Source organism: Passer montanus, unplaced genomic scaffold, assembly GCF_014805655.1.
Source record: "Passer montanus isolate IOZ18808 unplaced genomic scaffold, ASM1480565v1 scaffold21, whole genome shotgun sequence".
Taxonomy (NCBI): Eukaryota; Metazoa; Chordata; class Aves; order Passeriformes; family Passeridae; genus Passer; species Passer montanus.
Window position 1 is genome coordinate 8,006,072 of NW_024366703.1, and position 26,622 is coordinate 8,032,693.

Here is a 26,622-nt window from a genome sequence, read left to right on the forward strand (position 1 = left end):
AACCACAAAAAATACAAAAAAAATTGAAGGTACAGAAGGAAGTGTAGCAATTGCAAGTTTTGGGGATGATAACAGTGTTTACTTCTAAATATTCAGCATGTAAAAGCAGACTGATGGTTTTTGGGGATGTTTATGGAACATGTGAAGATTTTCAGTTTTTTCTGATAAACAGTTACTCATATGCCAAATAACTTACTAAAACTGCCATTTTGGCAGTTTTGGAAAGAACACAGGCATGGGTTACTCCTGGCCAACTGACAAGCTATGATGAAGGAAATTGTAATTGTGCATCTGTTTTGGAGCCAGAACCAGCTTAGTTTTTTGGCAGATGCATTTTAAAGCCAGAGGAAAGCACTACAGTCTTCTAGTCTGAATCATGGAGAACAGAAGCTGCTGAATCAACAAACAGATATCAAGCAAAAAGATCTTGATTGAGGAGTGGCATGAATTTGGACATGTATCCAGTTCCCAGCCACCTGATATGGTATTTTAAATTGCCCCATAGCACATGTTTAAAAACTGTGAGTCTAACACTCTATTTTTTCTTCTCCCACTTGACATACATAGTTCTGATTGTAAACAATAATAAGAAGGAAGAGGCACATCTCATCAATACCTACCAGTTTAGATTTATTCTGCCATACTCCATTACTGGAATGTTTCAGTGCTGTGATAATGAAATAAGCCTAAACAGAGACAGTGGCCTGTCAAAGGGATGTTTCTTTACTTACCGTAGCAGCCAGGCGTCTTTCCCTTTCAAGCTTAGCCTGCATCTCTGCCTGCTCTTTCTCCTCTTGAGTCATGTATTTCTCAGCTTTAATCTGAAGGCAGAAAATGAAGTTTGTATCAGGGTTCTTTTCTCTAAACGTGATCACAGGCACTAAGAACCTTTGGAAAAATGGTGGCCCTGGTTTTGGCTGGGATGGAGTTCACTGTCTTCCAAGCACTGGTGCACAGGGTGTCCCACAGCCTGGGGATTGCTATGTTGGTGGTGAGCAATTGTTTTTCATTTGCATCTGTTGTTTTTCTTGGGTTTTATTCCTTTATCTTGTCATTATTTTCCTCTTAATTACATTTATTATTATGTTTTAATTGCATTAATTACATTACGATTATAATTTTTGCATTATTATTAGATTTTATTTCAGTTATGAAACTGTTCTAATCTCAACCCATGAGTTTTCTCACTTTGACCCTTCCAATTGTTTCCCTCACTCTGGTGAGAAGGGGCAGTGAGTGAGCAGCTGTGTGGTGCATAGTTGCTGACTGGGCTTAAACCATGACAATGGTGTAATACAAATTCTCAATGTTTGTCTGCTGTATGACAATATTCCTCAAGTTGAAACTTCTTTTGGACAGCAACAGAAACTACATTTAAATATCCTAAAATATAAATCACCATCACTTTTGTTGCTATTAGTTGTGTTTTGTGTATGCTTTCTCTTACAGTGGGATAACATGGACTGGTGAGAGAGCAAAGAAAAATGGGAAAAGATTGACCAAATGAGCAGATAAGATCAGTGGAATTTATTGCATAAGAAATATGGTGTTTCTTTGTAAATAATTAACTGAATTTATAAGTACATTACCAAGTATGCTCTAATACTTAGATTTTTAGTTTAAAACTGCTTTGTTTCAAAATGGCACTCAGAGAAAAAAGAGAAACCCTTAACTATGGAAGCAATTCCTGAAAGCGTGGTTTGAATGTTAGAAACAAGGAACTTCTATATAATTTATGGGCATTTTGAAAACTTTTAGCAGCAAAAAATTAAGTTTGTATATATTTTTCATTTCAGATTGACTTATTAAGTATTTTCTCCCTAAAAACAAGAGGGAAGAAAATGGAACAAAAAGATGGTTTTATCGATAGACACATCTGCTTAAAGGTGTTTCAGTAATGACACAAAATGACAAGAATTAGAAAGCTGGGTTTGAATGGATCAAATACAAAGATGCATTTTTCAGACACCTCTGAATCCTGAACGGTGAGCGCTCGCTCCGGCATCTCATCATCTGTAAGGACTGGCTCCCAGAGTTCCACTTGAAGGTCAAGCTGCTCCAAGATTTCCTGGATCTTCAGGTTTCTTTCTTTCACTCGTGCTATCTCCTGCTCCTTTTGTTGTACAACCATGTCAAACTCCTCATTAAAAGCAGTTTTCACTTTGTAAATGACGTCCTGGAATCCCAAAAAAAGAAACAGCAAGTCCTGTTCAGGTCACATCCATCCGTATTTATATACTACTTCTCAAGCCATCAGCATCATGAATGTGTGTATTTGTGTGTGTGACAAGGAAATAAACTGGTAAAACTTTTGTGTGAAAATCGTAAGCATAGAGTTCAAGTTTGTTAAATGGACTTAGGCACATGATCTATTTTTTTCTTTTTTTTTTCCCTAGAAATTTTTATTAATTTTCTTCTACACATTTGACATTTAACAGTCTGAAAGAAACATGCTGCTGCCAAAGCTAGATAAAAAATTAGGGTGTCCTCTATTTGCTTGTTTTTTGGCTCTCTCCAAGTGACAGAAGGAGGAGCTTCAAAGAAAAAAACCATGTGACCTGTAAATCTACAGACTGCAAATCACAGGTGCAGGGAGGCAGAGCGAAGATGCAGATGCAATCTGCAGTTTCAATATGCTTCCATGTAAATAAAGTGTGCCCATTAAACAAATAAACATTGGAAATTGACTTTTTAAGAACACCTCAGACTTCATAATCGTCTAAAAAAGCGTGTATTCTTAGTGGATAAATTCTTCTTTTAGCATAAAGAATTTATCTCAACAAAGGAAAGCAGAACTTTAAAGAGGGTAAAGCATATGTCTCTCTTACTGTGTCAATTTACTAAAATGCACCATGAAAAGGATACAGATACTCTGAAACTGGATAACCAATTTCATAAAATCTTTTTCTTCCACACCCAAGCTGGAAAAGCCACAGCACTAAGTGCATTTATCAGTTTTTGTCTCAGTTGCTCAGAGACTGGTGAGTAACAATGGAGACCCTCCATTGTTTAGTGTCAGTATGTCTAAAATCTACCTGGCTGTGACTGGTGTAAAAACCAACAGATACAAGAGTGTCACTGCAGTAGGACAGATTTCAGAAGATATCACCTTCAATAATATTATCTGATTGAGTTTCTGCTCCTTTGTGTGCAAGTCACATTGGTGGTATAGGATAGATGTGTCCCCACCATACTGAGAGCTCAGGCTTCCATTTAGGCAGAAAGATGCACCATCATCAGTCACTTCTCCTGCTGCCTTCTCTCCTTCCTCAGATAAAGCAGTCTCAGAATCAAGACTTTTCTTCTGAGCCTGCAGATCAGAAACATGGCAACTGTGTTAAGTTTGTACAAGATCCAGTGGCACACAATGAAGAAAATTCTAGAGGTTGTATTCTTCAATTAACTCAGTGATCAAAATAATACAGGTTGAAATGATCACATTTGGAATATTGTAGGGTCCCCAGTACAACACTGGGAATACTGAAGTAAGTCCAGGGATAGGGCACTAATATCAGTAGAGATTTTAAACATTTTATATGTGTGGACAGACTGAAAGAACTGGAATTGTTTACCTTCAGGAAGGAGAAGGCTTGGGGGATTCTTTTTCCTGTGAGAGTTGTGAAACATGAGAAAAGGTAGCACAGAGAGCTTATGAATTCTTTCACCATGGAGATACTCCAGGCCTCACTGGACACAGCCCTGAGTAAATGCTCCAGGAATGTTGGACTAGATAACTTCCAAAGGGTTCTTCTAACCTCAGCTATTCTGTGATGATTTAAGACTAATATATTTTTTAACAACATTTCACCTTTATTTATGTTTTTAATTTTTTTTGGCCAACTTCTACAGCAAGAAAATGGGCCTTATGAAAGTAACTAGATAAAGAAGTGATAAGATGCCAGCTCAGAAGATCACAATCTGTACCTGAAGATCAGCTGTCTCAGTCTGCTTTAACTGGAGAACTTTCTTCAAAGTTTCCATCTCTTCTTTACTACGTTCCTTCAGTGGATAATTCCACACTTCACAATCCATATGGAAGCACTGCTCAAATTTAAAATAAAAAAAAACCAAAGTAAGAAGTTCTTTGTAATGCTTGTTCAATACTGGAATGCTAAGCAGTTACAGACTGCTTCAAATCAGGAATAAAACTGAGGATCAGTTAGTACAGACAATGTATTAAATACAGTTTTAAAAATAATCCACGGGTGTGGTCTCTTTATCTATGTTCATCCACAGAATTAAGCCAGAACTAGTTTGTTTGGTTTTTTTTGTAAAATGACTTGGTCTTTCAGTACCCTTGGGATAATGCAGTAGCATCAGTTTGACTCATCTCCCTCTGTTTAAAATAGGCAAAATCAGTGTTAAATTTTGCCTTTACTTTCTCTGTAGCAGAAGTCATATGGACTGACAAAGAAAAAATAGAACTTCTCCTTTTAGCAATAATGTGTAAATATATTGTCTGAGATTAAGGAATTAAAGAATTCCCTATTTGCTTATCAGCACTACTTTCCACTTTAGAAGGTAAAAGCTGCCAGGCTCAGACAAATTTAACAGAATAAAAGATTTCCCCGAGCCTTGGGAAAAAGTAAAGTTTTTCCCACACCATAAGCAAATCAGAAATGTTTATTTTGTCTCTGTACCTTAAGGTATAAATAAACTACTGCAAAAATGTCTTAGAAAGCAGAGGTTACCTTAACTGCACGTCCTTTTACACACATGTCATCCCAGCACTCATATTTGATTAAATCCTGCAAATAGCAGTAGGATAAAGTCTCCATCTCCATCTCTCTCCTCGCCTTTCAAGAAAAAGAACAGAAAATAACAGGACGTGGTGCAAAGTAACAAGATGTGGACAATTTGCATTGAGTTACTGAAAGAAGACTACAAATTAAATGAATTATCAATATTTCATCATACTGAAGACATCATTTTCTAGGAGAAGAAAAGCATTCTAGAACTTAAACAACAATCCCAAGGCCACAGTGTGAAATTTATAGTTTCTGGCATAAAACATCTTCCAATTTGCCTTGTCTGCCTCAGCAGTTTCACCTACTTCAAAAGTGACTTTTAAATACTTCTCTGGTTTTCTGCTTCTCAGCAGTGAACACAAACTTTGAGCTAATCTTCTCTTATTTAATAACTTTTCTCCTTTCCACTGATAGCTTTAAAATGTTCCCCCATTCTGCCATACCCTGGCCACATCTTCTTCAGCCGCTGCTTGCACTTGTTCCTGTTCTTCTAAATCCAGGTTGAACTCCCAGTGTTCGAGTTTCTCAATGTCTGGCACCTGCTCATTTTCATGCAGCATTTGTTGAATCTGTTTTTTAAAAAAAAAATACAAGGAATAAAAAGTAATTTGAATGTGAATAGAGGAAATGCTATTTTAAACACTATAGAACTTAATATCAGAGAAAATTATTTTAATTGACTGCAATTTTAACTGCCTTATGGGAAGAAACAGAAGAAAAAGGCGAGGACAGTCTTTTTTATAATGGAAGGTTGTTAGACAGGCAGAAATTAGCTTGCTGAGGGGACGGATAGCTCAAGGTACGAGGCTGGTACAAAATATTCATTTGGAGCAAAGGAAAATGAGAAGCAGACAGTAGCTCCTGGCAGTTTCAGCATTGGTCCCTGAAGAAGCACATCTCTTTAATGCCTGTCTGCTCAGAGTTTATGACAAAACTGTAACTGAGCACTAGAGCTCACAGCCATAAAGGAAGTGTTCTTGTAAACAAAACTGGGAAGCTGAGCCATTACCCTGGTAAGAAACTCACAGTTTCACGCAGCTTTCTAATTCCCATTTGCAGCTCTTCCTTCTGGTTAGCAAACCTCTGAGTCTCTTCTCTCATAACCTGACATACAACAAATGCATTGTTGAAAGGCAAAACAAAAGGCAAGAGAAAAAAAATACCAAAGTAATCTAAAGGAATATTATCTGTACAGAAAATAAAATGCCACAGGAGTTAATAACTCAAGCAGACATAACCCTAATTCAACAGGATGATCCTTAGAATTGCACAAGAAAAGAGATTTTACAGCCAGGTCACATTGTAAACTGGTTGTACAGCAATAGCACTGGAAAAAAAGAAAATACTAAAAAAAGATGTAATGACAAGTGCAATGCTTACAGATACATTGAACTGCATAGAGCCTACTCCCAGAATTTTTTAATCCTTAAGATTGTTCATCATTGAAAATTTTCACTGTTTTCATTTTTTATTGAGTAACCTGCTTGTTTTCTGGTAATAATCATCTTGGCAACTTTTTGACATATAGCATAAAAAGTCTTTTAAGTTTCTAAAATAAGTGAATTTGTCAGGCTTTTCTTTGCTTTTTTTTTTTTTTGTATACTCCTTGTATAGAAGTGTTCTTCTGACCTTCAGAGCTCCTATTGTGCTAGGCACCTTCTCTGATGTGTTTATAACCTTGCCCTAGAATTTCTGAAAGTCTAGATCACAATGGTTAAAGAAAGGGCCAAATGTGAGAAAAACTTTTGAAACTAGATCTGTTTACAGCAAATACTTTGGTACCCCAAGTGACTAATGACCCTTGAAAACTCTGGCTTTAATTAATTCTTGTTTTGTGAAAGTACCTGCTGTGTTTTCTGGCCTAACCATGTCATGCCATCAGTGTCTGTGATGTCTCCATCTTCTTCTGTCACCTGTGCATTAAAAGATTTCAGTGGTGTCTCCTGATGTTTACATTAAGGATATAAACATCTAGCTCAGGTACTTTGAGAGTGAGTGAAAGAAAGATGGAAATGAAAGAAAAAGTAGACTCCCATTGGAAATGCCACCGCCACCACCACCACCAAATTAGAGGGTGTTACATTTTCGTTGCCTAACTAGTCCCCAGACCTGATCCTGCAAACCCTTGCTATTATGCAAAGCCTTTTGACTCAAATGATTGACTGGACTAATCTCTGTAATCCCTACTTTGATTGACTTCAATAAAAAAACATACAAGTAGTAACACACAATATACAGCAGTAACATCACACTGGGAAGGACACGTAACTTCACATGAGGAGAAACTGACTTTTACAGAGTTTTCTGTGGCTGAGGAAACCAAGTGAAACTGAAGATGTGAATGTCATCTTCACATAAATATCCTATTTCTTTGATAGTACTTTTCCACAAATTACTATTTAAGCATATTCAGCCTATCCTCAGGGGTATTCTTCTGCTTTAACAAAAGGAACAGTGTATTAAGGACAATTTTTATCATGTACAATTTTAGGATAATGATAAAACTTTTTCCTTCATAAAAATAAAGAAAGCACTTTAAGTTTCTTTACTGAAAGTGATTTTGATGTGGATTCTGGGTCAAAATTCCATTCTGCCATAGATTTTAAAACAGAATTTTCATCTGAAGTAGACTTGTTCAGTATATCACGTAGAGATTTCCAGTAAAGAGCAGCTTCCTCAACTTCAGTTTCCTTTATCTCCCTGGAAAACAGAAAGGGAACTGATGTGTTTTTTGTATATTATGGAAAAGGACAAAGTATTGAATATTCTTTATAACACAATTATTAAGTTGTCTAAAAATGCATATTCAATATTTTTGTATTGTTTGAGTTCTAGAATTGCATAAATAAGTTAACTCTGCACAGAAATAAAAATTCTGAAAGATGGATTACCCATATTAGAAATATTGCTCTGACAGAGTCATCTTTATTAATCTACCTGAACACTTACTTTCCTGCAGAAAAGCTGTACTTTCAAGTGTCTCTTTTTCCTAATGTTTGCTAAGAACTCTCTACTGCCACAGTAGAATTTCCATTAAAGCTGTGATGTCCCCTTTTCTCTGAGCTAAAACTGTATCTCACATTACATCCCTTACATCCCCAAAGAGCCCTTTCCAGAGCTGATTTGAGAATGATAAGAGGTATCAGGTTATGTTTAGTAAGGCCAAGTGCTCAGTCCTGCATTTTGGCCACAATAACCCCCTGCAGCATTACAGGCTGGGGATGTGTGGATGGACAGAGCTCCAGCAGAAAGGGACTTGGGGGTGCTGGACAACTGACTGAACATGAGCCAGCAGTGTGCTGGCCAACAGCATCCTGGCCTGTATCAGGAGCAGTGTGGCCAGCAGGAGCAGGGAGGTCATCCTTCCCCTGTGCTTGGCACTGGTGAGGCCACACCTTGAGTGCTGTGTCCAGCTCTGGCCCCTCAGTTTGGGAAGGACCTCGAGACACTCGAATGCATCCAGAGGAGACAACAAGGCTGGTGAGGGGCTGGGAACACAAACCCTGTGAGGATCCACTGAGGGAGGTAAGGATGTCTGGCCCGGAGAAAAGGAGGCTTAGGGGTGACCTTATCACTCTCTACAACTCCCTGAAAGGGAGTTGTGATCAGGTGGGGGTGGGCTCTTTCTCCCGGCAGCACTGACAGAACCAGAGGTCACAGTCTCAAGCTGTACCAAGGGAAATATAGGCTGGACATTATGAAAATATTTTTTATGGGAAGAGTCATAAAGTTCTGGAATGGTCTTCCCAGGGAGGTGGTGGAGTCACCATCCCTGGATGTGTTTAAAAAACAGACTGGATGTGGCACTCAGTGCCAGGGTTTAGTTGAGGTGTTAGGGCATGGGTTGGACTTGGTGATCTTGAAGGTCTCTTCCAACCTGGTCATTCTGTGATTCTGTAATACTTCTCAGAAGATATTCCTGTATGTTGTGCTGCAATCAGACCCAAAGTGTAAGACTTTTCCTGAGCTAGGGAGGTCAGGCTGACTCTGAAGATGAGAATGATTTTATTTCTATCCAATTCTTCTCCTTACTTTGAGACTAAGAAAAAGAAAGTCTAGAATCACAAGTAGATGCAAAAATTAATCTATCAGGATACAAGAAATGACACAATGAATATTAGTCTGCCACTTTATACATACTTCCACTTCAGACACACCAGGGCACAATCATTTTCACCGTTAACTAGGATGAAATTGCCATCCAGGGAGAATACCATGGATCTGATTCCCCCTCCTTGATATGAGTGACAATGCTTTTGAGCAAGTATATCCTAGAGAAGTCATAGAAGCAGTATCAGTAAATATGTTTTTATAAAGAAATATGTTTTTAAAGTATTTTTATTATTTAAGTTTAAAAAATATGTTAATGTTTCTTTATTTTTAGATAAAATTCGATCCAAAATGGCAATACAAAATACATAAAATACTAGGGTTTTTAAGTTTAAAAGGTTTGACTACACATGGAACAAGTTTGTAGTATATTGATTTTTGCAGGAGGTAAGAACAGTAGCAAAATTATCTTTGCTAAAATTTACTGAAGAAGGAAGTAAGTGGTTTGTACGCTTGTATACACATTCATTATAAAAATAATTGTCTTGTATAATGCTATGCCAGTTCATTTTCAACATAAATTTTTGTCAAACACCTTCTATTCAAGTGAGGAAAAGTTTACAGTTAAAGGAAGTAATTTTCACACTTTTGTCTCATGTAAATTAAACAAAGCCTGTGCCCAGGTGCCCACCTACCAGAGTAGAAGAATTGTAGATAAACAAAACACCATCCTTGGCTGCTGCTGCCAGCCACTGGCTGTTGGGTGATGAACAGAGCAAACCTGATCCAAACTGTTTGCTAGGAATCTTCTTTTCAGATGAAAATTCCAACTTAGTCTGCCAAACAAGTAAAAGGTTAGCAGCAGTTCAGATGATATCTATGCCATTTTGAGAAAATTAATGAGAGGTTTGTGGGTTACCACATGCATTGCAGCTTAAACTGTTGTAGGATTACTGAGCTGAGGAAGTAGTGCCATTGCTGTGCTGCTGATTTACTTCTCATCTCTGCAAAAGGGTCTGGATTCAGTACATTCGAGCCTGAATTTCTTGGCTCAGAAAGGATGGGACATGTCAAAGAGGAATGCTGACCTTATAATTCACCTTTTTACCTGCCTTGACTCTTAAATTCTGGGAGACCTATGAGCTGCAGAGGGCTGCAGCTCCTCAGCAGGCAGTGACAGTGGCTTCCTGAAGCCCCCACTGCTTCCTTGTGAGGCTGGGCTGGGTTTGCATCTGAGAGTCCTGGGCTGACATTGGCTCAGTCCCTTCAGGAGCTGCCTGTCCAGGTTCCTCAGCAGACTGCAAAACCCACAGCTCCAGCTCAGAAGCCACTTGTGAAGTGCCTGCAAGCTATGTGGATTTTAAAAACCAATATAATAGAACAAGGACATTATTTTTGCTAGGTTTTTGAGCAAGTGGTAGGATACTGAAAGCTGATGAGTATGTATGGAGTAGGTATTTTGAGTGGAGAGAGGATTTCTTTAAGATAATATCCTGCTATATTAATTTCATCTGCAGCCTGTGTTTTTATTTAGCTGGTATTTAACTACCACCCAAAATAATGCAACTTCAGAGAGTTACCTCTGCAGAGAGGTGGTATTTACAGATGAAAGGTGCACAGGAGCAGTAGCCATACACAATTTTATCCTTCAGTCTGACTGCTGAGCTCAAAGGGAGATCCAGATCATATTGCTTCTTTTTCAGGTCACTAGCATTAAACATTCCTTGTTCATTCACATACTTATCATTATCTAAAAGATTGACAAAAGAAAGAGGGAGAAAGAAGAGGCATGACTTCCACTAATACAGGTGCTTTGTCTATCATGTAATTATGAAAATGATCCTCAGCAAGGAGTGAGCATGAAGTGAGTTTTCAGGGACGTGACTGGAAATTAATTAATACTTACATTTAACACCAGCTCAGTGAGTTGTGCTGAGGCAGCACACTGCAGTGAAGCAGAGCAATAGCTTTGCTGGCTCTAAAGAATTACTGGAAACAGTTTAACCACCATGATGTGACTATTTGCATACACTAATTTACTCTGCTTCTTGAGTATTACGTCAACATAATTAGTGCTAATTAGTTTGCATGCAGGTTCATGTCACCATTGCCTTCATCTAGAACTTGTTTTAGGAATCTCTGCCATGAGGAACACACAGCCTGGGTGGTATTGGTTAAAGCACTGCAGTTCACATCTTCAAAAAGACATTTTATTCGTTGATAAAACTAATATATTTTATTAGTTAATAAAAGTGAATAATATAAAGTTAATATATTTTATTAGTTCCCTAATTTGAGCTTTAAAGAGACACTGGAAATTAAGACTGACAAGGCATCTGATAAAATATTGAAATGAAGACAATAACTGTAGGTCTTCAGCAGCTTTGAAAATAAAGCCCCATTTTATATATCTAAACACAGGCACAAAAACAAGTCCAAAATTAGTGAATAAGTAAAGAAAATACTAACTTTGTTGAAAACTATAAAACTCCTTTTTGAAAAGTTTGTAAAATGTGAGGCCTTTTAAAAATTAAATGTAAATAACTTGAAAATCTGACACTAGGCTTATTGCCCTAGAAAATGTAAGTATATATTTCAATTTTTACCTCTTATCATTGCTGAAGACAGACGAAAAATTTCCAGTCTTGCTTTTTGGACCTCTGCTACGTGAAGAAGTACCATCACTTCAACTAAGTCATTCTTAAAATCAGAAATTACAGAAAGATGGAGCACTTCATCTGCCAGCACTGAAGCAGGTGAGGAATATCAATGGAAATTGTTATTGTGGCATGGTAACATTGTTGTTATTAAAATATGCTCTGACACAAAACGAGATCCCTGTTGGGAACACAGCTCAGGAGTGCTGCATGCACTCAACTCCCCTTGAGGCACTGGGTTCTGGGAATCCCTGAGCACCAGCACATTACTGTTACATTAAATAGTCAAATCTGAATTTACCTCAAGCTTGAATTGTAGCAGTTTTGAGGCTATCTGCTGATAACTGCCAGATAAAGAACAGAAAAACCCTCCTCTGACAAACCCTCCAGACAATGAGAATATGATCAAGCAAATTACATAAGTTATTTAAGGAGATATAATTCTGTTTGTTAAACCAATTAAAATGATGCAATAATGTCCTTTGTACTTAAAATTATGGTGAAGCTCTATACACACAGATATGATCTGTAAGAATAATGCTTTTGGAAAAATAAACTCACAAATTCCATATTTTTTTGTGAGTTAAATTTCATCATATTTTATTCCTCACTATCAACCATCAAAGCTGACAATTTCAGCAGTTCCCATGTTAAAGATGCATGGGGTAGAAATTTGAAACAGGAGATTACACACAGTGATTATAACCTACAGTATTTTAGTCCAAATTCTCACAAAGATCTTTAGTTCTTTACCATTGCTATTAATTTTATGCTGGAGCTGTGATCAGTTTGTCAGCTAGTCCATTCTTTTCCCTGTGACTTATACATACTCTGAAAGAAAGGTAATATTGGTACATTTGCTAAATAAAATTACAAAGGGGAAAACAAAAGCAAAAACCCAAACCAACCAACCAAATCCTCCAACAATATTGGTACATTTGCTAAATAAAATAAAGGGGAAAACAAAAGCAAAAACCCAAACCAACCAACCAAATCCTCCAAAACAAAAAACCCCAAAAAAGAACTCTGGCCCTTAGAAAATAGGTGGGAAGAATATGTTTAGTCATCCAAGAAAATAAATAGAAGGAAGGTGAATGGCTTAGCCTGACTGACAAGTATACTCTAAATGCAGAAAATAGAGAAAACAAAATGTAATTAATGTTGTTACATGTATTACCTATATATCCCAGAACCTGGAATAATTTTGATGGACGAGCATCTAGAATAAAGATGTGTCCTTCTGTAGCTCTTGCAATGAGGAACTGGCCACTCTGATCATAACTAGGTAAAATGCACATCCAAGTAGAAATCAATTCAATACAGTCAATAAAAAGACTCAAATAATTTCACTCCCATAACTTTCTGACTTCACTGAATGCATAAACATTCAGCTCCTGGGTTTAGAGGTTTAGGGTCAGATAGAAAGCCCAGTGCTATGAGTGCAGTTTCTAATTGAGTGGGAGGTGAATCTAAAGGTGCCCATACTCCACAGCAGTCTGCATTAACAACTTTGTTAAGTCAGAATTTCTTTTACATTCACTTTCTTAGAAATGAAACTGTTACACAGATCTTAATAATATTTTGAAAAAAACACATTTTTGCCTTGATTTAATTTTGAAAAAGTTGCTTTCTGTATCTGTTTTTAAAGTTCTGACTTAGATGTCTGTGAAAAGGGATACATCTGAGTCTCAAATAAGAGGCAAATTTATATTAAAGTTAAAGTGTTCAAAATCCATTCTATCTTTTGTAAAGTAGAGTAAAATACTCTCAGAAATACTCTCAGGTTATAACTGGATGGGGGGGAGGGAGGGATGGAAACCCAACCAACAAAAAATCCCAACCAAACAAAAAAGCCTTTTAGATCACTAGAGCTAATTACACGAGGACTGGTAATGTCCAGAACTTCAAGTAAATGGATAATCAGCAATGGCAACAAAAATCCACCATATAGAAAGAGATGACCAAAAGGCTTAAACTTAACTTCACAAAACCTTAAATTAATATTCAGTGAGAAATAACCCTCTGAAGTCAGATATATGGAATTGTGCATAATTACTACATATGGTGATTTTTCAGAAAGGATCTTATACACCAGTATGTTCTGTGTTCAGTTAAACCTTCTTAAAATACAGATTTATTACATTTCTTTCATATAAATCCTGCTACTACCTCTTGTAAGCAATTCAGAATATGCTGAAAAAACATAGAAGCTATTAAAATATTTTAATTTTTTATTTGTAGAATAAAAATGTCACATTTTTTTTGTTCAACTAATACCATTACTCAAGCAATAAATTGACAATATCTCTACCCTATTACATACTTACTGCAAAGACAGCACTGGAAGTTTGGAAACAAAAGTCCTGTGAACAACCCGTGGAGCTTCAGCTTTGGTAACATCAAGGAAACAGATTTGACCTCTTTGGGTCCCTACAGCAACACTGTTGGAGGAGGGACAGCAAGCCATAGAAGTTGCCTAGTTGGGAAGTAGAAGATACTTAAAAATTCAACATATTTTATATATTATGCTATTTGTCAGTATGCAATTTCCTTTGCTGTTTAGAAGTCCCTAAAATTTGAAGAAGAAACCACAAGTGGTTTATTTAAAAAACATGTTTTTAACAAAGAAAGTATTTAGAGACATAATGGAAATTTTATCTATGCTTTGTAGCTACACATCAAAACTTAATTCTGTTCTTTATAGAGAAAAAACAACCATTATATGCACTCTTCAGATTTTAAGTGAAAGAAGTTTCATCTAAATAAAACAGTGAGTGCACTGTTGTGTGTACAGCTGTTATACAAAGTGTTTTTTTTCTTTACTATGTTGGATTTCAGGGTTTGAATGCATCTTAAATCAGGACAAAGCATTAACGGTTTGAAATACTTTTATCAACTCTATTCTTAAAGCCTGTTTTTCATTATCAGTCAAGGCATTTAACTTTTATACTTTTGAAACTTTTCTGTTACTCATTAAAAAGGAAAAAAAAAGGAATACCATAAAAATTTAGATTTTTTTATAAAGATGTGCTGAAAGATGCATCATGAGGACATTTGGCTGAAATGTTCGCTCTGCTTTGAAGTCAAGATAAAAACATGACAGGATTAGCTCAAGGAAACATTCTGAAAGGTAATCTTTAAATCTCATTGATGGGTTGCTCAAAGACATTACTGAGTTTTCCTCAGCAATGATTGATGCAAATCTGTGGAATATTACACTATCAATTGAAAAATACAGAAAATTTTAAGTATCAGACATGATATAAGCTCCTGGTTACTTGTACCTCAGTACCAAGGTTTAGCTTGCTGAGGAAAGTTCCATCTTCCAAGGACCAAACTTGTACTTCACCTGCAATTGTTACAGACTGTTGAACAGAGAAAAACAGAGTCAAAAGAGGATGAAATAACCAAATAGTCTGGAAGTGATTAGTGATCTCCTATAGAATATAGATTCAAACAATTGCTGAGCATGGCAGATTAAGGGTTACTTGGGATTATTTTGCTTTTCATTAAATCCAGGTGCTGCAAAGTACACCTGCTTAAGGAATACTTTCAATAATTTTTGTGCTTTCCTGCAGCTTCTAGCAGAATGAGACAATTTAGGGGAAAATTTGTTAGCTGATCAATATTAGCACTCCTGCCATGCTGCCAGCAATAGAACAACCTGCTTATAATTTTATTTGCAAAGAAAAGGCCTTGAGGAGAGGTCTCATTTTCCCACATGAAAAATGATGGGTATGAAAACAATTGAGTTGTTCCTATATCCAAGTAATTTTGTAATTCCACAATTACAAGTAGTAAGGCTTACAAGAGTAAGGCTAGAGATCACTCAACCTTCACACTACTCATACACAGTCAGGTAAAATTTAGTGTTCCCATGCTAATGGTGAACAAAGAGATTCAGCCAACTTGTCAGACTATGACCCAGGTTTTCTAGGCTGGCTACCTGGAGAATTCATGACCTGTAAATGAATTGTGGGTAAGATATATGTCTTGCAGAAGTAAAAAACAGTGAAAAGCAAGGAATTTCTAAGAATGGACAGGTGCACGAGTAAGGCCTTCTTTGTCCCTGGACCCAGCACAGAGGTATCTCTCAGGATGTTCCAATCTGTGCAGAGGGCTGAAAAGTTCAGTAGCAACTGTTAGACAACATCAGTTCTCTGAACTGAATCCATCTTTTGCTCAGCTGTCTTCCTGAACAATCTAAGTCACACAAATCAACAGCAGAACCAATATAACATAAATTATCCAACCTGAAATCCAGTATAAAAATTCTGACCCTTTTATAGACTGTAGCTGAATGAATGCCATTTACTTCCTTAATGAGAAGTTACACAACTGTAACAAATATCAGAACAACCTGATTTCTGCAAGGCTTTTCATTTTGTGCCTTAGCAACATATTGGTTACCTGAAAAGAGCTATTATTCTATATTAGAAATAATACAATTACTTACCACACAGTAGTTGTTCCCTGGAGTAAGAAAATCAGCTGCCAGAAAACAACTGCTGGATGTGTCCAAGAGTTTGACAGCTTCTCCACTATGGGCAGGTCTATAACTATAGACTGTCCCCTGATAAATAAAGAGAAATAATCCATCACTGGGATATGAAACTCTTCATTAGAAGCTTTTGAAGACCTCAAAAAAACCCTCCCATCTTTGATATTTTATATTTGACTCTAACCTGAGGTAAAATGTGCCCAGTAGGATTCATCTGAGTTTAGTGGATTATATTAATTTACACTGCTAATATTAGTTCCTTTTAGAGCACTCCAGCTAACCATATTTTCAAGAAGTTTTGTTTCTCAAACTTGCTTTAATAAAGTAATTTAAACATACCCAATTTCATGTTACTCAAGAAATGGATAAATATTCTGCACCAACACTTCATGTCTGCAGAGAAAACAACTCTACTGCAGAATCCAGTAGGTCTGATACACCCAAGCTACATTTTCTCCCTGTGCAGGCACACATCAAGCCTGGAATTCATGCCCAGTAGATCCATGACTTGGACACATGAGAGACCCTGAACATGTACTCAACTGTACACACACAAGGATTTCTGTTGGGAAATCTCAACATAAGGTACTTTATATTCCACCATCTATAGGAGACAATTGTTCTGTGCTTCATTAAAAGTCTTTCAAATTTTCAGTAAAAACACAGAATGGACTATGTTCACTTCTGACAGAATTTGTTGTCTTGTGTGATTACATTAAACATTTTGTACTAATAGTACCAGCATATTCATACAGAATCCCAGGAATATCCCATTATGTAGTGCTGTTATCTCCAATGTTGTACCTGGTCAGTGACAAGCAGCAGACTGGTGTAATCAGGAGAAAATATGAGGCTGGATATGGGCTGTGAGATATTAGCACAGATTTTTGTCTCATATTCCAGATCTTTGATGTGATAAAAGGTTAAAATGCCCTCCTGTGCAGAAAAGTACAAATCCACATGAGGTCTATGTCACTTATACTATCTGGCAAACTAAACTGCAAGATTATCTGAAAATCACTAGAGCAGCAGAACTTAACTGCATCCCATCACCAATGGTGTCATTTGTCTTAAGCAGGTTTAAATCAACCACTCTAAACTGAGATAATAAATCTATTGAACATCATCTGAAAATCACTAGAGCAGCAGAGCTTAACTGCATCCCATCAGCAATGGTGTCATTTGTCTTTAGCAGATCAAATCAACCACTCTAAACTGAGATAATAAATCTATTGAACATCAAGGTGTTCTTTAATACAATTCTTAGTGACAGTCCATGTTTGATAACAACAGGCTCTCTCATTAGATAATGTTTTTAATGTTGTTTTTGAGACAGTGTGAGAATTTGTCTCCCACTTGAGCAGGAATGTACAATGGCATTTTCAGATTGGATTAGATATTGAGTTAGATTTTGCAAAATAATTTGCCAATTCTATTGGCCATTTTCTCTCCTTTCCTATTTTGTCCATCCTTCTTTTCTGTTTCTCTACAACATTCTTAAATAAAACCAGGATTGTCCTCTTTTATTGCTTCTTTGAGTACAAAATATTGAATTCTTTCACAATTTGCTCCCTTGTTCAAGCCTTAACAAAGTAATACAGTCAACACGAGAGAAACTTTATGGTCCTGCAGTCCTTCACTTTTTCCTAATTCCTGTCTTTGCAGTGAACTCTGAAAATGTACTCCACTTAAATGCAGATTTTCACACACTCAGAGTAAGTTAAAAGCACAAAGGATGCCTTACATGTCCAGCTGCATACAGTCCCTCATTACAAAATGCCATGGCAAGTAAAACTGTTTTTTCCCCATTGCTTGGTTTGTGACCTGAAAGCACAAAATCAACATAAAATATCAAATTTAATTTATTTCAACAATGTGTTGCAACTCCAAATCTGGGATAATTTACTATTTATTTGTGAGTAAAAGGATCATAGAGTCAATTAGATTGGAAGGGATCCTAGAAGTCCTCTAATCCAATCTCCTGCTCAGCACAGAGCCAATTTCAAATTCAGAACCAATTTCAAAGTTGAATTATGTTGCCCAGATCCATATCACCTAAGGTTTGAATACACCCACAAATGGAAATTCCGTATCTTCTCTGGGTAATTTGTCTCAAGGTCTGTCTACCTTCACTGTGGAAGTATTTATTTACTAAAATATACCCAGAATTCCTATTGATGCAAACTGTGTTCTTTGGTTGTATCTTCTCTGTAACCTTTCATTGGATAGCTAAAGCAATAGAAAAATCCCTCATTTCCTTTTCTCCAGGCTGAACAGTTTTCTCACACCAAATCACCAAATGTGTATGTAATGTACTAAGACTGTAACAACCTCTGTGGAAATGTGCTGAACTTTTTTGTACTGTGGTGCCCAAAACAAAGTGCTTGAGACAAACCCCTAAATCCTAACTCAGATAAATGATGAGTGATTGCAGTTCTAAAGAAATGCTAAAACTAAGCAGTAGGGAATCTCTTGTAGCACCACTTATTCCAATTTAAATTAGAATGAACACAATTTTTTCCCCTGTCACTGTTTCTCCTGAGGCTTTTAATTTGGCTGTCTCTTAGCAAAAAAGCTATTAATCTTTTGTCATGTAAACACACATAAGGTTGCCAACAATGTGTCTTACAGAGGCCAGTGTGAGATGAGTTTTTGTAACTAGTGGCTTCCAGCTGTACTCACATATTATTACTCACAGACATCAGCAGTGCTGTCTAAAAATCTATTAGCTTCATTTGAACATAGAAATACCTTTCTTTTTCTGCACTCGACTACGAATATAGGACACCACATCTGCTACTTTCTGCATGTACTCTGCACAAAAGAAAACAATTTATAATGTCAACCTTGTTTGTAGATCAGTATTTCAAAACAAGTCAGTTGTATTCCACTCTATTCAACAAAAGACCAGGTTCAGTACGATAAATGAAATATGTGCATTCTTCCTGAATATCTACCATTTCTGCCATCTCTGCAACTGAGTAAGCACAGTTCCATTATTCAGTTTACAGCTGTAACAAGGAGATAACATGGACTTGGGGTGGAGAGTGGTTCAGATGCAGATTTATCTTCCTTCTAGTACCAAGTTATGGTATTACAATTTCTAACAATGATTTTTTTTATATACAATTAAAAGGAATATTCAGCCAGTCTGAAAACAATGCCTAAGTGAAATGTTGTGGCTGCTTATGATTCTGTTTGCAACACTGTATCAGGAATTCAGCTTGAAGCTGGCCATGCACTTAAACATTCTGCTAAATAGATACAGATTGCAGTCGGTTTTAAATTAAGCATAAGCTTCAGTATAATATAAATACACAGCATTTTGTTACACAGTTTTAGGACAGGACTCAAAGATGAACACACAGGCCAAGAAAAAGCCCAAATAGCCAATATTCTTGTTGCCTTCTACTCATTAACAAAAACAGTTCTGGTCACACCTCAGGTTTTTATTTCTTGATGATTTCCAACTCTTGATTTGCTAAATTTAACAGTCTGATAGTTTCAAAATGAGAACTAATGCTGGTTTGTTAGGTTGTTTTAAAAGCAGCCGTCCATTTTGGTGTTTACTACCAAAAATGAAGTCAGGGTACTTAACTGCAGCTTAAAAAATCTATATGTTTACTATATGTAAACAGAAGAAAATAAGATTACCAGGAGATAATCTATTACCATTAATTCAGTGTTTGTTAGGGAAACAGCTCTGTGTTAGGGAGAAGTATATTCCAGTACTCCTCCTAGCCCTGACCAAAGTATGAACTTCATGTGCACCATAGGATTGACACCTTCCATCCCATCAAAGGATGATGGAGTACAGATTGCCTAAGGAACAATTTTTGCTGGCTGTGTCTCAGCAGCCTCCATTTAGAAGCCTTCTGAATGAGCACAGAAGGGCAGTAGCATTTAGCAGAGGAGATCCCTCAGCATTCCCAGAAAAAGAAGTTCTGAAATGGGCTGCTCTTGACATGAAACTTTAGTCAGTCACAGCCTGCTAAAGGTCCCTATGAAAAAAGACAGGTGGGAATACATATAGGGCACACAAACCATGCTGGTGAGTTGCAATCAATCAGATGTCCTCCCATTCCAGAATAAATTAAAACCAGATTTCTCCATTTGAAGCCAAAAATATCTTCTGTTCACTCTCTGTGCTTCATACATTTTGCAGTAAAGCCTGGCAGTGTTTGCAGCCTTGTTTTCATTATAAAATAGTCTAAGTAAGAGCTTCAGTTTTGTTTTCTGAAGACTCATAAACCCTCAAAGATCACATCTAACTTTATCTAACACAGCAAATTAAGACTATCCAACATTTCATGCAAAATAAAATAAATTATTTGCACTTAACCAATAGTAAAAATAGTACTGCTATTAGTAGCTGGTATATTAATAGTTTGATGTTAATCTACTAGGGCTGATTAATAAGATCTGGACTCATGGAAATATAGTTAATTCAATCAATGTTGATGCATTTACAAGTTTGGGGGTTTTTTTTATGAAGAAAAATGAAAGTCAGTTATTAGGTGTTTAAAACACCCCCACAGAATCCCAAAAGACTCTCATATGTTTACTCTACTAATAAAAAAACCAGGGTTCTACAAACCAGCTTTATAATTTCTGTAAGGTACCCAATAGAAGAACAGAAGAAAGCACAAAAAGCTTTCACTTATCTACTTTCCTCCCTGCTTGAATGAAACACACACTCAGCTATTTCTTACCAGGTGGAGCTTTTTGTTGAAGAACAGAAACACTGTATTCCTCAGTATCAATTGCCAAAACATATCCTTCTCTACAGCCCATGTATATTTCTGAGGCTGCAGTCCAGCAGTGGGTAGTGGGATGCACTGAAGTCTTAATACAATTTCTAGGCTTCAGCATGAAAAGAAACAAGTTCAATCAACAGTTGACAAATATCTGTACAAGCTGTTACATACACTTCAAGATAAGAAAAACAAAATCATTACCTCCTAGAGTCTGACATCAAGTTTAACATCAGCATTATTTTATTCAGTTATTCCTTCACTGAAGGCAGTAAGTTGACAAAGAACATTCTCCAAAAAAGTGTATGTCTGGAGACTGTGGTGGAGAACTCACTTCTCCCTCTAGAAACTTGTTTAAATGATGGATCATATTTTCAATTAAAAACTATATATTTTAAAATTTGCATTTGTCTGGATTTATTCTCCAGCACTTGCATCTGTTAGAATTTTATCTCTAGCTTGGAAACCCCTCCAAGTATCTTCCCTATCCTCACAAAGAGAATGACCCACCGTAACAAGGGCATTTGTCAAACTTTTAATGACAGAATTATGATAAAATTCAACACACTGACCCCTAGAAAGTTGTTTAAATGACAGAAGGACACTGGAAGCCCCAGTTTAAATGGTTACTTATTATGACCTCACCACAACAAATGCCTTTCAAACTGTTTTTTAGAATATTCTTCCACTTTATAGGCGAAACGTGAACATGTGGTTTTTGCATACCTGACAGTATTTTTTTAAACAGATTTTGTTTGAATAGCTTATCTTATTGTATAATCCAAATTGCTCTGTAAAACAGCTTTGTCAATCTTTGTGTCATCTGCAAATAAGTGCTAGAAATATCCCTGACCTGGACTTCCCATGTGCCTTGAATTTCATTTTGCTAAAATAACTCTCATAAATCTGTCCTCCATAAAACAGATATAACAGAACTTCTCCAGCAAATATTATTAAAGACAGAGAGTGGCCTGTTCAGAGACAACAGTAACAGAGGTCATAAAAATACCACAACAGAAAGAACCAGATTAAAAAGAATTCAGGGAGGGGAAGAGGGGGACAAAACACAAGAAAGCCTTGGGAGAACTTTTAAAAGAGAGGACTCAAAGCACCATGCATGTGTGCAGAAGTGGTGAGGATCACTAAGCAATATGATGGATGAAAAAAAACAAGGTACTATGTATGATTCTGTAAAACACCAGCTGTCTCACTAAAGGTTCTATAGAAAGAGAAAATATGGATTGACTTGTGATGAAAACATAGGACAGAGATCCATAAGTACCTAGATTTCATTAGCAAAATATACCAAGCCCTTGTTATATGATTCTGGGTAAGTAGCTTATATTCTATTTATTTATGCTTGCAAAGCATTTTTATTTTCTCAGGGGGAAAATGTTATGGAAATAAAGTACATTAATATTTACTTTATAAATCAAATATGGCTGACAGTAACAAATTTATAGCAAATAGGGCTTTACATCACCCAGAAAAAATCTAATATAGGCATTTTCACTGATTTTATAAGGCTTGAACAGCACAAATCTTTGGGAAGGTTGTAACCAAACTTCTGCAAAACAGAAGCTTTCTGGGTAAACACAATTTCTGCAGTGTTCCTTTGTACCTTCTGCCATGACTGTCTTTACACATAAAAATATGCTAAGCCTAGGATGAGATTATGTAAATCCCAAACCAGGTTGCTTATTGCAATGGTATGGTGGTGAATAATAATAATAATAATAATAATAATAATAATAATAATGCTGTCTTTCTTTGAACTTCTCTTCTTTTTGAGTAGCACCTTGTCAGGGGAAACAAAATCCATGACGGATCCTTGCCACAAAAAGTTTTATAAAAAGACAATGGAATAAAATTGGTGCTAGAGATGAAATAGATTCAAGTGGGCTTGATTGTTCCACTCTGTTCTGCACTGAGGCTGCCTGACCTTGAATATTGTGAGTAGTTTGGGTCACTGCAATATAAGAAAGATAATAAACTATTAGAGAGTATCCAAAGGAGGGCTAGGAAGATAGTTAAGGGTCGAGAGGGGGAGCCATATAAAGAGCAGCTGAAGTTATTTGGTCTTTTCAGCCTGGAGAAGAGGGGACAGAGGGGACATCTCACTGCAGTTACAACTTCCTTGTGAGGGGAACAGCAGGGACAGACACCAATCTCTGCTCTGTGGTGACAGTGACAGGACCCAAGGGAATGGCCTGTATCAGGGGAGCTTTAGATTGAACATTAGAGAAAGATTCTTCACCAAAGGCTGGCTGGGCATTGGAAGAGGCTCCCCAGGAAGTGGTCACAGCACCAAGGCTGACAGAGTTCAAGAAGAGTTTGGACAACACCCTCAGGACAGGGTGTGACTCCTGGGGGTGGTCCTGTGCAGGGCCAGGAGTTGGACTCGATGATCCTTGTAGGGCCCTTCCAGCCCAGCATATTCTGTGATTCTGTGGTAAAGCACATTTAGAAAACTCCGATCTAGAAAAATCTCATGCAAGAAAGAAAAGGATGGAAAGCTGTGGGATGTTTCAATCCTTTCCCTCTGCTGCCCCGCTGTGGTTACACTGGCTGCGTAGCCAGCCTCAGTAGTGGTTCTGGAGCAGGGAACACTGACACGCTTCCAGGAGGCAAACAAGCTCACTGGGTTTGCTCTTCAGTGCTGGGGTGGAAAGAGGTGCTTAACCTGACAGGACAATCATAAGCATGTGATTTCCCTCCAGTGTCAGGGCTTAGAAGATCTAAGAGTGCTCAGCTTTTCTGCTCGGTTAGAGATGGAGTCTATGTGCACAGGCATGCGTGGAGGAGAGAATTAGTGCTGTAAGGCACAATAAATTCAAGTCCTCAAAAAACTACTCAGCTACCATATCCTGGAGCAAGGTGAAAAACATGCCAGAAACAGATTCATTGCTTCCCAGTGTTAAACTGTGAGTGTAGGACCTCCTAGTTTAGTACATAGGAAACAACATCAAAAGGAACAAGACCCTGTATTTCTGAAAAAAAAAAAATTAATTTCTAAATAACTTGTTTATTACCTACCAATATTGACAACCAAAATACACACATCTAAGAAAACTGGACAGTAAATAACTATCAAAACATTTAAGAAAATTAAATCTTCAATGAAGACTATTAGAACAGTTTACTCTTACTCCAGAAATATTTCTATAGCTAAGGAGAACATAATCATATTGAAGGGTCTAAAAAGAAATCGAGGTTTTATTGAAGGCAGCTGGGAATGCAAAGACCCTATAGAGATCTCTAGTACATATACCTAGCATGGCTGAAAGCACAAACTTTTCCATGTGGAAAAGTCCCCAACATGGTTCTGCAAGTTCAAGCATAATAACCTACTACCACTACACAGAATGGCATCTATTCAAGGACAAATTCTATTAAGCCTCACAGACCTAATACAGGAAGCATTGGAGCTTTTGCTCCAATACTTCTTTCAATTCACTTTACAGAATAAAGAACAAAGTGGGTTTTGCAGATTTCATTGTCTGCACATAACACAAGAGGCAGTAAGGCAGAAGAAAATGGCAAGGCCCCAGATGAGCATATATTATCTTCACTTTCTATGTTCTAAGTGATCTCAAATATGAACAGAATCAATGAAGGATTTTTTTAAATAGTTTTTCATTGTCCTGAAAACCATAGGAAACTAGTTACACAGTTAAAACCCTCTACCATTGTGAAAGCACGAAGCAACAAAAATATGATGAAGTCAGGAAACCATAATTTCCTGGTTTTACTTTTTGACTCTACACACTAAAACAGAACTCCCATTTGTCCATTGAGAAGATGCAGTATATAATGCCAGTGTCATCTTATGCATGCCAGTTTTGGAGTCTCATATACATCACAAGCCACCAAATAGAAATCGATGGTGTTAATCTTAGAAGAGAATCCCAGATTTGCAAATTAAATGTTTTCACACTTCTAGTTGGTAGTCACGTGAAAGTAAATTTCAAACAAAATGAGAAGACTTTTAAAGCCTCTAAAAAGAGGCACCTCAAGGGAGGATAAAAAGTAAATGCAAGTGAGACAAATGGCAAGGTCCAACACTTACAGTGGTATGGGAATGTGTTTCTGAAGCAGGGGTTTCTGTCTGGAAAAAAGCCTTCAATGTTTTCATAGCTTGAAATATTTTCAGTGTCAAAAAGCAAGCAATCCCAAAGGGAAGTAAGCATATGTGAGGGTTACTGTCAGTTTAGCATGGGAATAAGTTTTCAAGTTTTCAGCAGGTCATTTTAGCTTGGGCACAGCTAAATGCTGACACACTTCATACTGCTTCTGGGACACAGATTCAAACCTGCACGGCACAGATATATGCTAGAAGCTGTGTCAAACATCTCACCACTGTACTGCACTATGCAGCAGCATTGTGCCTTCTCAGTCTCCTGGAAAATTGGAGTTCAAAAATATTGTTGAGGTAACAGATACATTTACTGGGTTGTACCTATTTAATAAGCATTAGAATTATGAATTTATTAACACCTATATGTATAGAAAATATAATTACTTGCAATAATAAAAAGGAAAAAAAATCAGTAACTACCACAAATGTTTCTGCTTCTTCTCCTTCCAGTCCAGCAATGGCTGATATTGGCAAATCAGGGCCATAGTATGGATCATCATTACGAAAAAGTGGGAAAAACAAATCCTCGTGAGGACTTATGGCCCCGTGTTCATCAGGGAGTTCCACAGGGCTGTGAAAAGGCAAAAGACACAGTCTGAGGAGAAGAAATATGAATAGCAATCACTGATACAAAACGGAGAAGCTGTTTTCAAAATGGGCTTTATTTCTGCAAATTGAGTGGAGGAAAAGTGAGTATGCCTGTGTGTTTGCATACGCATTCTGTAATGCCAAAGGCAAAAAGCTTTTGGTATTTTTTTCAGATCACAAATTAAGACCTTGTTTATACTCTCACTAGTGCAACTGGGAATGTGGCAATATGTTGATTACATTAATAGTTAATGAGATTAAACACAGGTGGGAATGGTAGAGTAGCTGCCACCTCAAAGCACAGGTTTTATATGTCAACAACTCCAACTTGAGATACATGCTACTTTTATACCAATCTCAAAACACATTTTGGGATAAATAAATTCTAGTTTTGCTGCACTCAGTGAATTGCATTGACAGAGCCATGCTCTCTGGACCTGTAAATTAGCCACAGAAGCTGAAAATAACATAAAAAACTGATACAGCTTTTGTTCAATTTGTGATTACAACAAGATATTGTTTATCTATGCTTACTAGGAACAAATTGATCCAAATTTGATGGTTTCATAGCTACAAAAGCAATGCTCAACATAGCCATGTACAGAAAAGCAGTCCAGGCACTATATTCAGTCACACGGCTTTTGATCAACACTGCCAAAGCAGCTGATTAGTATTAGCTTCATCGTGTGCATAATCTGGCCATGTGAGTACTAAGAAATGAAATCATAAATTTAATTCACTTGATTGACTAGACAGATTTATAGTGGTTGTGATTTAGTAATTACTGACTGCAATACCTAGGTGAACTAAATGGGACTAAATCCTTTGCAAATAGATGTGTGCTGCTAGTCTTTATTATTAAAATATAGATGTTGCTCTTAGCCTGAGGGGTGTTCCACTCACTGTCGTGTAAGGAGATGCTCATCCTTGCTCCTTTCAATGCACCAGATGGTAACAGAGCTCTCAGCAACAAAACACAGCTGCTGCCAATTCATGGGGTTAAAACTCAGAGAGGTTCCTGTTAGGCCTGGCTGAGACTCACTGCACAGGAGGATATTTTCTTGCCAGTTCCTTCATTAAGGAGAATAAAAGAGAATCAAATCCATTAAACAGGTGAAAAACATTGAAGCCAAAGGTCTGGATGTGATTAGGGCTGATGTTCAAGATCCAGTTTGGAAAACAACTA

The 26,622-nt window shown here is 37.0% G+C and overlaps 1 protein-coding gene across 1 annotated transcript in view; it reads right to left on the reverse strand.

The window, feature by feature from the left end:
- The window catches only part of CFAP43 (cilia and flagella associated protein 43), a 43,631-nt gene that overhangs the window by 11,152 nt on the left and 5,857 nt on the right, over positions 1 to 26,622 (reverse strand). The window contains exons 4-26 of the mRNA XM_039709072.1: positions 26,340 to 26,507; positions 25,269 to 25,419; positions 20,669 to 20,819; positions 18,708 to 18,770; positions 17,701 to 17,780; positions 16,761 to 16,892; positions 15,912 to 16,028; positions 14,740 to 14,820; positions 13,783 to 13,931; positions 12,633 to 12,736; positions 11,405 to 11,545; positions 10,379 to 10,548; positions 9,494 to 9,634; positions 8,889 to 9,019; positions 7,298 to 7,448; positions 6,593 to 6,661; positions 5,775 to 5,852; positions 5,192 to 5,317; positions 4,692 to 4,796; positions 3,925 to 4,041; positions 3,110 to 3,310; positions 1,970 to 2,176; positions 732 to 821 (exon numbers count right to left, since the gene is read on the reverse strand). Of these exons, the coding sequence (XP_039565006.1) occupies positions 732 to 821; positions 1,970 to 2,176; positions 3,110 to 3,310; positions 3,925 to 4,041; positions 4,692 to 4,796; positions 5,192 to 5,317; positions 5,775 to 5,852; positions 6,593 to 6,661; positions 7,298 to 7,448; positions 8,889 to 9,019; positions 9,494 to 9,634; positions 10,379 to 10,548; positions 11,405 to 11,545; positions 12,633 to 12,736; positions 13,783 to 13,931; positions 14,740 to 14,820; positions 15,912 to 16,028; positions 16,761 to 16,892; positions 17,701 to 17,780; positions 18,708 to 18,770; positions 20,669 to 20,819; positions 25,269 to 25,419; positions 26,340 to 26,507 (2,923 nt within the window). The remainder of the gene's footprint in view (positions 1 to 731; positions 822 to 1,969; positions 2,177 to 3,109; positions 3,311 to 3,924; positions 4,042 to 4,691; positions 4,797 to 5,191; positions 5,318 to 5,774; positions 5,853 to 6,592; positions 6,662 to 7,297; positions 7,449 to 8,888; positions 9,020 to 9,493; positions 9,635 to 10,378; positions 10,549 to 11,404; positions 11,546 to 12,632; positions 12,737 to 13,782; positions 13,932 to 14,739; positions 14,821 to 15,911; positions 16,029 to 16,760; positions 16,893 to 17,700; positions 17,781 to 18,707; positions 18,771 to 20,668; positions 20,820 to 25,268; positions 25,420 to 26,339; positions 26,508 to 26,622) is intronic.